The 18,094-nt window shown below is 36.9% G+C and overlaps 1 protein-coding gene across 1 annotated transcript; it reads left to right on the forward strand.

The window, feature by feature from the left end:
• The first annotated feature begins 1,078 nt into the window (after positions 1–1,078).
• LOC128192051 (abnormal spindle-like microcephaly-associated protein homolog) lies at positions 1,079–17,709 on the forward strand. Its single transcript, XM_052864461.1, has 24 exons — positions 1,079–1,713; positions 2,363–4,628; positions 4,804–4,887; positions 4,999–5,145; positions 5,284–5,517; positions 6,373–6,440; positions 6,678–6,819; positions 6,921–7,051; positions 7,540–7,715; positions 7,832–7,974; positions 8,069–8,154; positions 8,388–8,493; positions 8,757–8,869; positions 9,013–9,187; positions 9,575–9,648; positions 9,792–9,992; positions 10,163–10,345; positions 10,679–15,010; positions 15,121–15,270; positions 15,466–15,603; positions 15,711–15,903; positions 16,122–16,276; positions 16,372–16,518; positions 16,789–17,709. The coding sequence occupies exons 1-24, from the start codon at positions 1,147–1,149 to the stop codon at positions 17,062–17,064; spliced, it is 10,287 nt and encodes a 3,428-aa protein (XP_052720421.1). The 5' UTR covers positions 1,079–1,146; the 3' UTR covers positions 17,065–17,709.
• The last annotated feature ends 385 nt before the right edge of the window (positions 17,710–18,094 follow it).

Here is an 18,094-nt window from a genome sequence, read left to right on the forward strand (position 1 = left end):
TGATGTTTTCCTTTATTTAAAATTTTTTAAATGGTTCCGTTCCGTTCCGTTAAATACCAATATCCACACGGGTAATGGTATTTTGCGGAACGGAACGGAATCAGAAGAAATATATTCAGGAGAAAGATTACTTAGGTAATTTTCATTGACGTTACACACACAGATTAATTGAGTCTGGTTTAAACCTCAACTTTATATTTACAGTGTCAATCAAACATCATAAAACAACTAGTGACTTTAGGTTTTTTCGGGAAAGAAGCGTGTATTGACTTATAGAGCAATGAGTAGCATATTTTATGTAATACACAATTCATTAAAACAGCATAATTTGTAAAACAATCTTCCATTTACGATAAGTTAAATTGAAATAATGACGTTTAAAATAAATCTTGTTTCCCCTTTTGGGGCCTCTTAACTGGTTCCGTTCCGTTCCGTTCCGTTCCGCAAAGTACCAATAGCCAATTTTACTGAAATGAATTGTAAAGCCCGGCGCACCTCTATAGTAGGATACGAACTATAAATATCATATATAATTCAAGTAAACATGTATGAAAGGTTTGGGCTTCAAAACTGTAAATTGAAATGAAATATGATAAAATAGAATAGAATTTACTCAGTTCCAAATGAGGGCCTCATTGGACATGACATGTAACAATTATGATTGCATAACCAACCTTAATACCACAGGGGCCAAGTCCGTTTTAACATTAATTTCAATGTAACCATAAATAAAGATTAAATAAAGATAAATAAATCTTTATTTATGGTTACATTGAAATTAATGTTAAAACGGGCTTGGTCCCTGTGCTTAATACACCAGCATTCAGTACATGTACAACAATCTATAAATGATAAATGTTTATGAAAAAAATATCGTGAAAGCCTAAACTGAATAAATCTTAAACCATACCAACTTCATTATTTAAAAAAAATCCGAATCAAACTAAATCAGATCCGAACATTATGTAGATCTACTGTTTTCGAGCTTGTCGGGTAGAAAAGTTCCGTACTTTGATTTGCCTTGTGTACGAATTGGTTAGGGTACGAGTTGACGTTGCACTGTTTATCTATTTTTTGATTGGTTAAAATTTGAACTGCCCCAAATTCGAAGCATGATTTTTCCAGCAGAATAACAATGTTCATCAAATGACAGAGGAAAATATTGGATCGACGCAATTAAAGATGAACGACAGCATTGATTTTAATCCAGAATGCCCCGGCTCTATAGTGACTTCGACGCCAAAGCCAACTGAAGGATCGCGTAGAAAGTCGAATCGACGTTCATGGTTTGAAAAACCTTCAGGGATAAAATACAGCATCGCTGTAGAAAACCACGAAAAACATGTGGCTAAAAGTAGAAAAAGTGACACGGAAATGGAAACATTGGTGCTTACTCATTTTACAAATCCTCCCAAAATTGGATTTGGAACTTGCAAAGTTGGCGATTCAAAGCACCGAACTTTGCTTGTGAAAAATCCCCATGAGTATGCCCAAAATGTAAAGATAGAACGGTATCCACACAAGAAAAACTTTTCCGTTGAGTCAAAAGAGTTTGATGTAGAAGGAGATAGCGTGTATTACCTTGACATTTCATGGAATCCCGAAAATGAAGGCAACTTTCGAGAGATGATACAGTTTTCTGTGGACAGCTCATACAGACTTCAAGCATTTGTGTTTGGAACTTGTCAAAATCCACAACAGAAAAAGAAGACGGTATTATATATATCATTGTGTCTATTCTTACAAGTCTTGATGTAAGGTTTCAATTTCGTATGTCTACAAGCCCCATACAGTATACAGGGGGGTTGGGGGCCTGCAGATCCCAAGGGCTTATACATGGGGCCTGTTCAACAGGGTGGGGGCTAGCAAACGCTTGCCTAAATTCCCTACTGGCGTGCGACCAGTTCTCGCTGAGTACCATTTCTCGCCAGTACATTGTGACGTCTTTTTATCAACACATAAAATTATGTACGAAAAATGATGTCACAATGTACTGGCAAGAAATGGTACTAGGCGAGAACTGGTTGCACGCCAGTATATCTTACTGACTTACTCACACAATTTTTGGCTTGTGCTCGCAAGTACTTGCTTTGCTAAACAGGCCTTAGGTGTGATTTAGTTTGAAGTTTATTTGATTATGGTAAATATACCATTGTCAGATCAGACAATAAGAGTTTGTAGGTAAAATTACCTGTAATTTCAAATTGATATACATTTATGTATTCCCCTTTTTTCAAAATAAGAATGTGGAAGTTAAGGGAGTAAGAGACAACTTAAATGCGTGAAAATCATACCTGTGCAAATTTTATCACCATAAGGCATTTAATACGTACATTGATTATGATTATTTCATTTTTTATAGGGAGGAAAAGGACTTTTGAGTAGAAGAGTAAAGAAACCATTGTCTGTAGTCTACACACAAAGTTTAGCAAACATTGCCAAATCTTACAGTCCAGAAAAATCAGGGATCAGCACTGATACTGTAAAGATTAAATGTGTGACAGAAAAGGAGAACAGGCCTGAATTATCAGAGGAGACCTTGGTCAGCAAAGATGTCAAGAAAAAAGAAAAATATCACCGCAGGTCAAATACCTACAGTGCATATTGTCAAAGTGATGTAAAACCTGATACACCTGAGCAGTTGCACCAAGAGGTTAACTTGTCTGAAGGAAACTCAATGGCAGAGACTAAGGAGAATCAGACGTCTGTTGAAAATGACAGCAATAACACACCACAAACTAGTCATGTCAGCGATGAATCCAGTGAACAACGCACCATCATTGAAAGATCACAAACAAAGGTCATCTCCCCTGATACATTTGTGCAGGAGTCTACCATGGAAAGAAGGACAAAAGAAGAGGGTGTATTGTCAGGAAATCTTAGTAAAACTCCCCTATCTGTGACAGATGCATATGCTAAGAACTATGTGAGTCCCAACTCATTTTTAAAAGATTTAAATGACACCATAGAGAATGTGCCAGTAGGTCTAGATCAGAGTAACTCAAACAGTCCTGAAAATGTGTTGAATGAATCAGTGCCTCATAACATCATGCTTTCTCAGCTTGAGTTTGTAAAGTCAAATTTGAAATGGAATGTGTCAAATAACGGTGAAAGTTTTACAGGCAAGCATACATCTGTCAAAGAGTTGACAAGTAACTGTATAGGAAGCATCTCAAGCAATCCATTTAGTGTTGTCCCCGAAGGCACTAGTCCTCGCAGAACTACCTACACAGTCAAGAGGCAACGTCCATCTGGTAAAGCAATTTCTAGAGCTGCCCCTAAGGTGGCAGGATGCAAGACTAGTGCTGATCGCAAGTCTGGGAGCAGTCAAGAAAGATCTGGGATTCAAAAGCTGGGCAACAGAAAGCCAATGAAACGAAGGGCTAGTGGAAGTATGACCCCAAGCTCTATCAGAAAAAGTATTGCTGATCAAAAAGGCCAAAACCGTGGGAAAAATAATGCATGGGCAAATACATTTATGACAGAACCAACACCTGAAAAAATGGCATTGGGAAAGCATTTGCATGAAATACCAAACAGTATTTGTTTAACACCAGAAATATTACAAGAGTCCAAAAATCAGGAATCTGCGTGGTCTGAGAAGGGACATCAGATGTTAGTACTTCCAACCCCTGAAAGAATGTTACTAGAGACATACCGGGGCGATAAAGCTCCAAGGACACCATTGTCTCATCATTATAGTGACCTTGTTTTGCCAACGCCCGAAAAAAATCTGCAGAAACCTCAGCAGCTCACCTCAGCAGGTGTAGGAAAAACCACTTCCAAACTGACTTTCTGTCATGCAAGTATGTCAAAAGTTGAATTTTCTCCCAAGCACATGCCAAATACATGTAGCCCTCTTCTAAACGATATTACCCATGTAGCAGCATCAACGACAGTCTCAAAAAATCCAACTGAATCTTCACAGGTTGTGTCATCCACAATCACAAAAGAAAAACCAACAATTTTAACACCATCAGCTGAGAGAAAACCCTTTACTTGCCTGTTCACTCCATCAAAAGACAGAGATGAGGGACAGTCTGACTCGAGCTGTTCAGAGAATAGTTTTCCATGTACTCCGCTTCCAACCAGTCCTAACCCTGACCTCTCTCGACGATCCACCCATGTTGTTGAGAATCCAAGGATAATTGATGGAAGTCTTCTGGAAAGGAAAAGACTCTTCCCTCCACTGGATGATGAAGAGCAGGAAAATAAGGAAAATATTCCATTGATTCAGAGCCCTTGTGTAAGTGCTTGGGACAAAACGGAGTCTGGAGAGAGGATAAAGAACATTGATGTAGGGTCAGAGGACAAGGTCATTCCAATAGGATATACGCCCTCTGAGAAACATTCCGAGAAAGACAGATCTTTAGAAGTCAAAGCTGAAACAAATGTGGAAGAGAAAGTAAGCCCATCCAGGAAGGTTGATTCCTTTGCATGTTTTGTGCCAACTGAAGATCAAACATCAAACCACAATAGAAAGGAGGAGACTAAACATTTGGTTGAAGTCCCCAAAACTAAGCCTGTAAGATTAAAGTCGAGCAACTTGTCTGAAAAATCTATTAAAGGGCTTGTGTCTCACAAACGTAAAGCAGATGAGGCTGGAATTCAACAGCAAAAATCTAAAGGTTTGTATGCAGGGATTAATTTAGATAACATAATATTGCTTTTACATTTATCATTCAGCATTCATGTATGTGTGAATAAAGCTATTTTAGATTTAACAGAATCAATCATAGAATGTTAGAGTGCTATTCATTTAGCTTTCCATTTTGAAATTATAGACATGTATATAATTTTTAGCTCCAGTTCAAAGGCAAATTTCAAAACCAAAAGCAGCAGGGATTGCAAAGTCCAAACTTATCTTGTTAAAAAAGTCCAAAACAGGTATGTGAAAATGAATAAACAACAGCAAATGAATGTATTTGCCCAACATAATAGCTTAATTACAGGCAGTCTTGTGAATTTGAAACATGGTCATTTCCATCTCTATTCTAGCACTGCCAAAACACCCCATGCCCTTTGCATCCAAGAACATTTACTATGATGAAAGATGGATGGAAAAACAAGAACGGGGATTTTCGCAGTGGTTAAATTTTATTTTGACTCCATCTGAGGACATGGGAAACAATATTAAATCTAAAGGTAATGTATTTGGATAGTAAAAATAATCATCCATTTAAAATAAGAGTGCATATAGTTCAAACATATTTAGGTTATTAAATTACAGTTAGAAATTGGAATTTTCTACAGGCATTTGTAATATCCTGAGGTGTTTTATAGTTGATGCTGCAAAGTTGTGTTCAAACAAAATGGGACCCCAGAAGCTGGCCCCAACAAAAGAGGCATTGTCTTTCAAAGAGTATTCAGCCGGTCGTAAACTGAACGGCCTGCGGCGGTCCGCCTGTAAACTGTTCCAGTCTACGCCAGTGGTGACCGTGGTGCAGAAGGTGGAAGTTGAGGTGGAGAGCCAGCGGCTCATGATCAGAAAGGACCGCAAAGTCCATGCCGATTTAGGTACATGTACACATACACAGAAGTGTGTTATTGGTTCTGTGGTTTTTTTTTTAAATATAGTGGATACTTTTGGTTGGGTTATTTGTAGGGCTGGGACGATACTGTGCTTAGCCAATTTGGTACGACGATACATGAGATGCGATACAATACATATCACGATACATTGCTACTAAATGAAAACACGAATAAGGGTTTAAAATTTATTCAATTTGTCGATGTATTACCGCATGTCCAAAGTTATTTTATAATACTTTAAATTCCTTTTATCACGCGAGTACTTAATTCCGCGATCCCGCTGTTTTGTATCAAATCACGAGAATATAAAATCGCGAACACGGAACATTTATCCCTATTCCCTATAGTTATCAACTCTCAGAAAATAATTGCAAGGTTTTAGAATCCGTGAGGGTGCTTCTCACGATTTTACACGGATATAAATTCCTCTCGTTTAATTAGGAATTTACAGTATTTAAAATGAGCGTTGCACAATTTACAAATTACTTAAGTCTTGTATACACTACTTTTTCATAAACAAGTAATCCAAAAGTTTTCCACACTCCAGATTTAGCTTCCTGTCAGTTTTGATAACTAACGAGGTTTTCCGCCATCTTTGTACTTTCATATTAGGCGTGGGGACTAAAAATAGCCGATTTATGAAGCTTAGATATTTTTGGAAAATAAAAAAAAAAGTTCGCTTAGGTATCGTTGTATTAATGGTAAACGTATCGATCCAAATATCGTCAAAATAAATACCGTGGTGCATCGATGGATCGTCCAATCCCTAGTTATTTGAGGGAAAATATACAGAAAATAAGTTGCATTACCCATTGACTAATGACAATTGTGTATTTACAGGTCTGAAGCAAGCTGTTTTGGATTTGCTGATGTCTTTTAATCCATTGTGGCTGAGAATAGGATTAGAGGTATGACATTTGTTCCACTGCTCCTGAAAATAACCTGAGTACTTTAAAAAATTTCAGTTACATGTTGTTATAAATGTTGGTCTTTTAGATTAGATATCTAATTAAACATCTTATCACTAGGATAATCCATAACTATCCAACTTTCTTATTTCAATTTTGTGCTCAGTTTTGTAATCACACAAAGAGTATTGAGTTAACAAAGTGTAGAATCTAAGAAACAAAGTTATCGTGTTTTAGACTGTGTTTGGAGAGATAATTGGAGTCCATAGCAACAGTGATGTAGTAGGCTTGTCCCACTTCATTGTGACCAGACTTCTGTCAAATCCTGACATAGCGGCTCAGTACGCCCACCCGTCAGTGCCACACCTCTACTCGGAGGGTAATACTTTTGAGCTTGTAGCTTTGTTTATATATGCAGTATGACATTATCTATAAAATGCAATATTTGTGACTTGTCCTGTATCTAATCACATCTTACAGGTTTCTCAGAGGCCATAGCACAACATCTTCTGAAGAAATTTTTGCTGCTCATCTATTTCCTGGATTATGCAAAATGTCAACACATGATTAAGCATGACCCCTGTCTGTTTTGTAAAGACTCAGAATACAAAGTAAGTGTTGTTTGAATTAAAAACATTCTTTAAAAAAAATTCCCATTTCATTCTCTACTTCTGGATCCACTGACAGTGTGTTAAAATACATATATTAATAACAATTTGGTTTAACATGAATATACTTTGCAAAACAAGAATTTAATATAATTGTCACCTTTGAAAAAATGGGCTGTGTCTCTTAACACTCTAACTTAAAAAATTTTCAAAGTTGTTCAAAATTAAATTAAACAGCTGAATTTCCAAGAAAAAAGAATAAGTTCAGGCAATTATAGGTACTTTTTGTCATCAGCCAAGAGAGGGCAAATAATTTATTATAAAAGGTTTGTAGACTTTATATTCATAGTTATGTTAAAAGTCATTGTCAAAGATAATTAAGTTGAAAATTATTTGAAGTAATAATATTGCTCAAGGTGGGTAGCTTGGTTGTCAGTGGGACAACAGTTAGGGTATTTCTTTATAGCAAATTCATGTTGTTTATTGTATAGTCCTGCAAAGCATTGGTGGCAGAGTTTTCACGTCAATTTCTGGCTGGAGAAGGAGACATCAACAGACATCTTGGTTACTTTGGATACATCACCAAACATTCCCAAACAGCACTCGATGAGTTTGATTATGCCGTAAAGAATTTGTCTACAGATTTGAAAGATGGATTAAGGCTTACGTAAGACTCTGATAAAATTTGAATGAAACGAAGATGATGAAATTCTGGTTCCATAATCCATATTTAATTAGCATTATCTGGTTCTTTGATATTTATATTTGCTTATTTGATTGCAGACGGATTTTGGACTTGTTGGAGGAGAATGTAGTTATGAAAAGAAACTTGAGAGTACCAGCCATCAGTCGTTTACAAAAGATCCACAATATGGATATAGCCTTTACCATTCTCAAAGATATAGGAATTGACATGGAGAAAGATGGTACTTTTTCTTATTTTCAGTCATGCAGACTTTGGCAGTAATTTTACAATTTGAAAAAATGTCTTCAACTCTACTTTATATGCTTTTATTTCAGCGAAAAAAGTGACATCAAGAGACATTGTGGATGGACACAGGGAGAAGACTCTGCACTTGTTGTGGACAATTATCCTCAAATATCAAGTAGGATACTGCTTTTTGTTAATTTTAAAATTGCTCATTCTTGTAGAATGTGAAGAAAAAAATGAAACATCATTGTTGAGTTAACATGTTTCCCTCTTGGGAAAAGAATAATCAAATATTGAACAATAAACATTTAAAGTTTAATGAGAATGTTCACTACATACAAAATGACACACACCCTTTCCATGTCGCTTTTCTTGTCAATCTTCATGAAATGCTTTTTACCATTTAAGATTGGACTTTTGCTAAGTGTCGATCAACTAAAAGATGAGATCTCCATTCTTGAAAGATCTCTTCAAGTGCGCAACCAACTCCAAGCTCTCAGGAATTATGAACAAGGTAAAAATTCTGTATGTTTTCATGTAACGGTACATTTTAAAAAGGCTGCTAGACTATTGAATTGTCATGTACATATGCATGTACATATTTTACACCCTAACAACTTTAGGAAATTCTACTAATCTGTGTATACTTTAAAACATAAAGTAACCTCTTTTTATTAAAAAAAATGATAATAAAGTGACATGTTCTGTATTAAAATTGTTACCTGATATTTCTGGTGGAGAACTCTTGGATGAGTACTGATACATTCTGTTTTGTAGGTTTACAACAGAATCGAAGAGATTCTCTGTATGATGACATCTACGCAAACAATGAGCTGGTTTCCCTACTGTTGAAATGGTGCAGAGTGGTGTGTCTCTTCTATGGAGTAAAGGTCTGAATTTTTTTTTCTTTAAAGCTGACAGTCTTTTGTTTTGTGAAAGTCAGGTTTCAAACTTTGGAAAGTAAAAAATGTTGCCATACTTTTTAAATATAGATCATTCTAGCCAATAGCAATTTACTTGCCTGTACTTGTAGGTGGAGAATTTCACAGTGTCGTTCAGTGATGGGCGTGCCCTGTGTTTCCTGGTCCACCACTATCACCCCACCCTGCTTCCGGAGAGCCTGATCCACACCAGGACAACGATGACGTACCAGGAGGAGATGGAGAGTCTGGACTGTAGTCTGTCCGACAGCCCCGCCCCCGTGTCAGGTTTGTAACCACACTCATTTCTACATGTACTATCTTACATGCCTGTCATCATACAAATTATTGAAAATAAAAAAGGCTTTGCTGGTATTTTGATCATGAATTAGCAAATTTTTACTTTCCATAGGTCTTGTTTGATATCCCTCTCTGATATTAGATTACCTTTTAAAAAACTTATTTGAATCTCAATACTTTATGTCTGATTTTTAATTAATGCATAATTATTTACCGTAATATAAGATACATTTTCAATTTTTCTCATACATTTATAAATGAAAATGCTTGTATTTTGTCAACATGTTACATTATCAGGAAGAAATATTGTTCGTTTATACAATATACTGCAATATACTTGTACTACACATATTTTCAACAAAATTTGTTCAACAGTTTCAGCCGATCAAGATGTTTACAATGACCTACTGAAAAATGAAAGGGAAAATTTCAAAGTTCTGTACCAGAGGGTAAAACATTTATTTATGGCTTAATTTTCTGGCCAAAGACCTTTGTAATATTTTGATGGATACATGGGAAACCCATGAAGATTCAGTAACAATTACTACCAATTCTTAGAATCAAACATTTAATTCTCAAACTTTAATTGCAGTTGACAGAACTTGGTGGTGTGCCCCTGATGATCCGCGCGGCTGACATGTGTAACACAATCCCCGACGAGAAGGTGGTTCTGACCTACACCAGCTATCTGTGTGCTCGCCTCCTCAATATCCGACAGGAGACTCGAGCCGCACGAACCATACAGCTAGCATGGCGCAAACACATCCTCCACAAAAACAGGGGGAAAATCAAGGTACAAGACTTTTTTTGTACATAACTTGCTGGAAAATAATTAATTTAGTTTTGACTATATTCTCATCATCAAATTTATTCTTTTGAAGATCATCTGTTCTTAAAACTGAATAAACATTCTTTCTGTTCAATGTTATGCCTCTGTCACAACTATTTATTCTTTTTTTTCAGCTAAAGATTAAAGCTGCAATTAAAATTCAGAGATTTGTGAGAAGCTGGCTTCAAAGACTGCATGTTAAAAAACAAGAGTCCAGTGCCATTATCATCCAGAAGTATGCCAGAGGATTCTTAGCAAGGGAGAGAACAATGCAATTGCAAAAGGAAAAAAAAATGAAAGCTGCAAAAGTAGTGTTGGTAAGTTTTGAGGCTTGATGGTTTAATAAAACAATTCTCTAAACAAACTGATTTTCGCGAGAGCCTCATTGTCACAAATATTTCTCGCCATGAGCCAGCCCTTTTCATATAGTTTTAACAATAACAGGGGTCTGGAATGATTAAGTTGCTAAAATTAGTTGTCGCAAACTAGTTTGTCCCAAATAAATAGCAGAATAAAGTCGATGCGAATAAAAGTTGGTTTACAGTACCTGCACTACAGGTTTTACAATACAATATCATGCTGACCTGTAGTGTGAACTATAATGTCCAGTGTTGTGAGAAAGAAAATAATAGTTTTATGTTTCTTTACAGCAATGCTTGATGGCCCACAGAGAGAGACAGCGATTTATTAGGATGAAAGGTTGTGCTATAAAGATTCAGAGTGTCGTTAGGGGATTCCTTGTAAGGAAACAGGTAGCAAAGGAGCAGACTGCAGCAAGGAGAATACAGAACTGGTATTTGTCATCAAAGGAGAGTATAAAGATCAGAAAAGAGTTCCTCATTACAAAACAATGTGCTATAACCATTCAAAAAGGAGTCAGAAACTTTATTCAGAAAAGGAGATCAGAGAAAGAAATGGCTGCTCTTGTTCTTCAGACGACTTGGAGAGCTTTCTGTACAAGGCGTTGGTACAAAGAGCTGCAGTCGAGTACTATTGTAATTCAAAGAGCAGTGCGTACATGGAAACAAAGGAGAGAATTCGTTAGAAAGAGAGAGGCAGTCATGATACTGCAACAAAATTATAGATGTTACCAGGTAACCAAGCAATGTAGATCTAACTTCCTACAAACCAGATCCTCATGTATTGTTATCCAGAATGCTTGGAGAAGACGCATGGAAATTCGCAATCAGGCTGCAGTCACTGTTCAGCGTAACTGGAGACAGTTTGTGGCTCTGAGAAAATACCAAGCTATAAAGAAGGCAACAGTCACAATACAATCTGCTTTCAGAGCTGTATCTGCCAGAAAACAGTTCTTAAAGAAGAAATTGGCAGTTTTGAAGATACAGAAAAGATATAGGGAGATTTTGGAAGGAAAAAAATTAAGGAAAGTATTCCTGGCACAGAAATCAGCAGCAACAACTGTACAGACCTCATATAGAGCACATAGAATAAGAAAACAGTTTCTCAAGACAAAGTTTGCTGTAATAATACTTCAGACAGCATTGCGCAAGCAAATAGCAAGGAAGGCATACATACAGAAAAGAGATAGTGCTATAAAAATTCAAAGAAAATTGCAAGCCACCCTGAAAATGAGGCAAGATTATAATCAGTACCAGTCCATGAGACAGGCAGCTCTCAGAATTCAAGCAAACTTCCGAGGACATGTGGTCAGGAAAGCTGTAAGAGCAGTGAAACAACAAGAGAAAGCAGCCAATGAGGCTGCAGTCACTCTTCAATGTCAATGGAGACAGATTTTGGCTCAGAGAAAATACAGAGCCATGAAGAAAGCAACTATCACAATACAAGCTGCTTTCAGGGCTGTATCTGCTAGAAAACAATTCTTAGAGAAGAAAATAGCAGTTCTGAAGATACAGAAAAGATGTAGAGAAATTTTGAAAGGAAGAAAAGTCAGGAAACAGTTCCTTACAAAAAAATCAGCAGCAACAACCATACAGGCTATATACAGGGCCCATAGAATGAGGGAACAGTTTCTCAAGACAAAGTCTGCTGTGATAGTTCTTCAGACAGCATTGCGTAAGCAAATAGCAAGGAAAGCATACACTCAGAAAAGAGATAGTGCTATAAAAATTCAAACAAAATTGAGAGCCACCCTGAGAATGAGGCAAGATTATAATAGGTACCAGTCTATGAAGCAGGCAGCTCTGAGAATTCAAGCAAACTTCAGAGGACATGTGGTCAGGAAAGCTGTAAGAGCAGTGAAGCAACAAGAGAAAGCAGCCAATGAGGCTGCAGTCACTCTTCAATGTCAATGGAGACAGATTTTGGCTCAGAGAAAATACAGAGTCATGAAGGAAGCAACCATTACAATACAAGCTGCTTTCAGGGCTGTATCTGCTAGAAAACAATTTTTAAAGAAGAAAACAGCAGTTTTTAAGATACAGAAAAGATATAGAGAGATTTTGGAAGGAAGAAAAGTCAGGAAACAGTTCCTTACACAGAAATCAGCAGCAACAACCATACAGGCTACATACAGGGCCCATAGAATGAGGGAACAGTTTCTCAAGACAAAGTCTGCTGTGATAGTTCTTCAGACAGCATTGCGTAAGCAAATAGCAAGGAAAGCATACACACAGAATAGAAAAAGTGCTTTAAAAATTCAAAGAAAGTTGCGAGCCACCTTGAAAATGAGGCAAGATTATGATCGGTACCAGTCTATGAAGCAGGCAGCTCTGAGAATTCAAGCAAACTTCAGAGGACATATGGTCAGAAAAGCTGTAAGAGCTGTGAAACAACAAGAGAAAGCAGCCAAAATGATTCAGAAGACATGGAGGTGTCATGTGATGAGGAGAAAATATCTAGTGCAGAAAAACAGTGCCAAGACAATACAAAAAGCTTACCGATCTTGGAAACAGAAAGAACAAGAAAAGCTAAGAAATCATGCAGCTGTAATCTTGCAAAGAAGATACAGAGCTTTAAAGTGCATGATGTTATCCAAGAAATCCTATCTCAGGATCAAGTCTGCTTGCTGTTTCATTCAGCAGACCTGGAGAAAACGAGTAGAAATGAGGAATAGTGCAGCATTAAGAATACAGTCATACTGGAGATCATATGCTGCTCAAAGAAAATATAAGGAAACTCAGAGGCAGGTCATTACGCTGCAGGCAGCTGTCAGAGGTTGGAGGACAAGGAAAAATTATTTAGAGAGGAAGAAATCAGCTTTGGTTATTCAACAGTGGTACAGAGCACACCAGAGAGGAATAGACCAGAGAAATAGCTTCCTTGTTACCAAAGGAGCAATATTGACCATTCAGGCAGTGTACAGAGGTTATAAACAAAGGATACATTTCAGAAAATTAAGACATTATGTCACAAAAATCCAAGCTTTATATAGAGGTCGCAAAGAGAGGAGGGAATATGTAAAGAAAAGAAGTGCAGCTATGACTATTCAGAATCGATTAAGAGAAAGTTTGAAATCAAGGCATCAACGAAGGCAATTTCTGATGCAAAAGATGGCTGCTATTAAAATTCAAGCACAATGCAGAGCATATCTGGTGCGGAATCAATTTAAAAAGGTTCAAAATGCCGTCATCAGAATTCAGTCTGCTACAAGAACTTATCTACAAAGAAAACAGTTTCAAGATATCAGAGGAAATGTCTGTAAAATTCAGAGAAAGTGGAGTGCAACTCTCTCCATGAGAAAGGCAAGAAGAGAATTTCTGATCATGAAAGGTGCTGCAATAACTGTACAGGCATGTTGTAGGAAATACCAGACACAAAGAAAATATCAACAACTGAGGGAATCAACAGTCAAACTCCAGTCAATGGTACGCAGTCATCTTGTTCGCAGAAAGTTTGTGAAATTAAAGCAATCTTCACTGATCATTCAGAAGCATTGGAGATCATTCATGGAAATGAAGAAAGTACATCAGAACTACCTAATTCAGAAAGGAGCAGCATTAACTATTCAAGCTTGCTTCAGGGGATACAAAGTTCGTAAAGAATACACAAAGAAAATGTCAGGAGTTGTCCGGTTGCAGTCAGCCATCAGAAGATTCCTTTGTCAGAAAAGATACACGGAACTGAGAAGTGCTGTCATTGGAGTTCAAAGACTTTTCCGAAGAAAAATGTTGGTCACACAAATCAGGGAAGAATTCCTAATTATGAAAGGAGCTGCAATAACTATTCAAGCCCATTACAGACGACACCTTCAGCAAAGAGACTACAAGCAGAAAAAGCTCGCAGTTGTAAAGTTACAGGCATGTCTTCGTATGAAAACACAGAGAAAATCATTCCAAGCCATGAAAATTGCTGCCATTAAAATACAGAAATGGTTTAGGAAAGAAGTATTGAGAATGAAAGTGAGAGAGGAGTATCTGAAGAAAAGAAGTTCAGTCATTACTCTTCAAAGAGCGGTAAGACTTCATATTGCTCGCAAAAAGGCTGATGTACTAAAAAGATCAGTTGTTTGTATCCAGGCTCAAGTCAGAAAAGTTATTGCAATGCAGAAGTTTCAAAAACTGAAGAAAAGTACTCTTCTGTTGCAAAGGCGTTATCGAGCAAAGATTCAGGGCAGATTAGCTCGTCAACAGTATCATTCTATGCGTAAAGCAGCTATAACAATCCAGGCATGCGTCAGACGAAAACAAGTTCAAAAATTGATGGCAGCTCAACAAGAATGTGCTAAAAGAATTCAGTGCTGGTATAGAAGCAGAAAACAACAAAGAGCCTATATGGCACTTAGGCAAGCTGTTGTTGTTTGCCAGAAAGCTTATAGAAATAAAAGGCTGGGTCAGACCGAGCGCAATAGATACATTGTTACGATAAGGTCTGTTAGAAGAATCCAGGCAATGTATCGAGGTCACAAGACACGCTGCATGTACCAAAGGATGAAACAGGCTATAGTGAAAATCCAGTCATCCTTCAGAGGTTTTCTAGAAAGAGTAAGGATAAGGAGACTTCATGAGGCAGCCATAGTCATACAGAGAAGTTACAGGGCTCACAGACACAATGTAATGGTCAAGGTGAGAGCATTTTTTTATTTAAGAAAATATTTTCAAATTTACAATAAGAAGCTAAATTATATACCAGTGTTTAGTTTGATATTTTAAAATCACTATTTTTTTCCATATAGCTTCAACAAGCAGAAAGATTAGCCTATCTGTCCAGATTTGCCCAAACAGTCAGGTTTCACATGTCAGCCATGGTGATACAGCAGTGCTACAGGAAATACTTGTCCCTGTGTCGAGCGGAGGAACAGCTACAGAAGATCCTAGTGCTACAGGTTAGTGTCTGTGTGCTGATTCAAATAATCTTCAATTTTGAATTACATGTAGTTCCTTGCAAAATGGAAATGCAGCTTTGTGAATAAATAAGACTGTTAGATGTCTATATTTATGAACATGTAGTTGAAAATGATTGTGCAATTGTTTAATATTCAGAAACCCATTAATGAACATTTTCCTTTTCTTTATTGTAGAATTGGTTTAGAGGTAGAATTTGTCGAATGAGGTTTCTAAAGCTGAAAAAATCAATCCTTACCATCCAGTCAGCAGCACTGCAATGGTTGAAATCCCAGGGTGAAAAAAAGAGACAACATGCGGCTGTAGTTATCCAGGTAAAACAACTTAATCGGTGATAACTGTATTCTGTATTATGACATTTAGTCATCTTTACAGCTTTTTGTTTTGACCTAGTGTGATGTTTTGACTTGTATATGTACAGGCTGTTTGGAGAGGTAGACAGGTTAGAATGAAGAACAAATCCAAGAAACTTGAGGCGGTGCGCAAGCGAGTAGTGGAGGCCCACCGGTCGGCCACTGAGGACAAGAAGCTGGGGAACCGCACAGAGTCTGCCCTAGACTATCTCCTCAAGTACAAACAGCTGTCCCAGATACTGGAGGCACTTGTTCACCTAGGTACATTTACGTTTGTTATCAAGTCAAAACTGTCTGCTCCAAATGCATCAACGGTTTGTTCTTCCACATTAACATTTCAGTACTTTGAAACTAGGATGTAAAAATTCTTGTATGGAAGCATTCTAATGAAGTTAGTTTGAAGAGTTTGTGAATGTTTATGAAACAGTGTACATAAATTTAAGTAGTTATTTACAACTGCATGTATCTGTTTTCCTCAGACGTTGCGACTCGCCTGTCCCCGGCCTGCTGTGAGAGGATGGTGGAGGTGAATGCAGTGGGAGTGATCTACACACTGATCAGCAGCTGTAACAGGAGCCAGCCGCACATGGAGATCATCAAACTGGCCGTCAGCATCCTGCTCAACCTGGCCAAGGTACAAACTAGCCTCCATTGTCTCTTTCATATGTACATTGTAACTGTATGTGTGACTTGAATGTGTGAAATATTGCATGGTTGTTTGTTTTTCAGTATGACAAGACCTTACCCTATGTGTTTGTTGAGGGATCGCTCGACATCTTACTGGACCTGATGCAGATATACAGGGAGAAGGGAGTCATCTTCAACAGAACATGTACACTAGTCGGAATTCTGGGAATAGATAACCATCGCAGAATGGTAAATTTCCTCCATTTTTATTTTAGCTATATTATAATTACCATATACATGTACATGTATACATGGTCTCTGATTTACACATAGATAAACTGAAAAACATTCTAAGTCTGCTCTTATTGTTTCCCCTTTGATTCTTTAACTTGGTTCACCAAAGTTTAATTTACTTTAAGAATCAAACATACTTTTGTCTATTATTACATAAATATAGAAAAATTACAGAATTTCCAGCCTTCTTACAAAATGTAATTTACATGTACAATATTTTTACAGGTAATGCTTTCCCAGCCACGAGTAAAGGAACGAATTCAGAGTCTTTATAACTTGTCAGCAAGAAAATATCAACTGCAAGAGAACCAGCAGATGCGACAAGCAAAACTGAACGCTTCCAAAATGTTTAACTCCACCCTGCCTATCCGGGGTACCCCCCACAAACCACGCAAAATCCGGCCGGCGTGGGTGCTGCATCGTGATTCATTACACAACATAGACAATCCCATGCAGGCCATCAACTTTGTAATGGACAATCTGCACATCAGGCCAAAATAAAGCATTTTCCAGCTACTTGCTGTACAGTGTACAAAACAGATACATTGTACCCTGCAGATATTTACAAAGTGGATTTAAGTGACAAAACACTCAGACATACAAGCATACCATGTACATGTTGATGTGTACATGTATGTCACAGTTTTTGAATGAATTGTGCATAGATTACATGAACAAGAATGTACCAGCACATGCACATTTTTTTTTTAAATTGACTTTTCTCACACTTCTAATCATGATTTTGTGTCTTACTTTGACATTAAACCGACATGGTCACAATTTGATTTGAGAATTTTCAAATCTAAACAAAAACGTAGCATGATCCTTGTTTGCGACAAATACATATACTGGTAATTATGAGCTCACTTAAAATTTGACAAACTACAACAAATTTTTATGATTTTGTTTTTATGATCATGCGCAAAAATTAAATCTTCTGCATTAAGTGTAGAATGCGTTTAAAACAACAGATATTATGGATGAAAAAAATTATTTTATTTATAAATTTTTATTTTAAATGGTTACATCAAATATTGTTGTTGAATTTTTAATCTTGTTAAGTCCAAGACTGTCAAAGTTCTCATAATTTAAAGAAAAATGCATCATTATTTTTTTTAATTAAAGCAATAAATTATTTTAATTTTCATGTTTTTTTAAGATTTTTAGATGAGAGTATTTTAAATATGGGATACCTGTGCTTAATAGAACTGCTTTTTGTTGGGACTGTTATTGCTGTGCATTTTTATTATCACTGTCCACTGGGATGTGGTACAGTATACAAACTACTAGGAGAAAGACTTATAGTATTGACACTGTTACAATGTTTGACTATTGCATTGTGTAACAAGCTATAAACATGAGTAAATAATAAAGAGATAACGAATAGCCATCTCTTTTTTTGTGTCTTTTCCTACAGCTATACATAATTCTAAACTTTTTGAACCATAAAGCACAACAACAAAATTGACACGTCAACAACAGTAAAAGTCGTCAAGTAATGAGGTACTTTATCACGAAAGTATGTTAACAA

Source organism: Crassostrea angulata, chromosome 7 (genome assembly GCF_025612915.1).
Source record: "Crassostrea angulata isolate pt1a10 chromosome 7, ASM2561291v2, whole genome shotgun sequence".
Taxonomy (NCBI): Eukaryota; Metazoa; Mollusca; class Bivalvia; order Ostreida; family Ostreidae; genus Magallana; species Magallana angulata.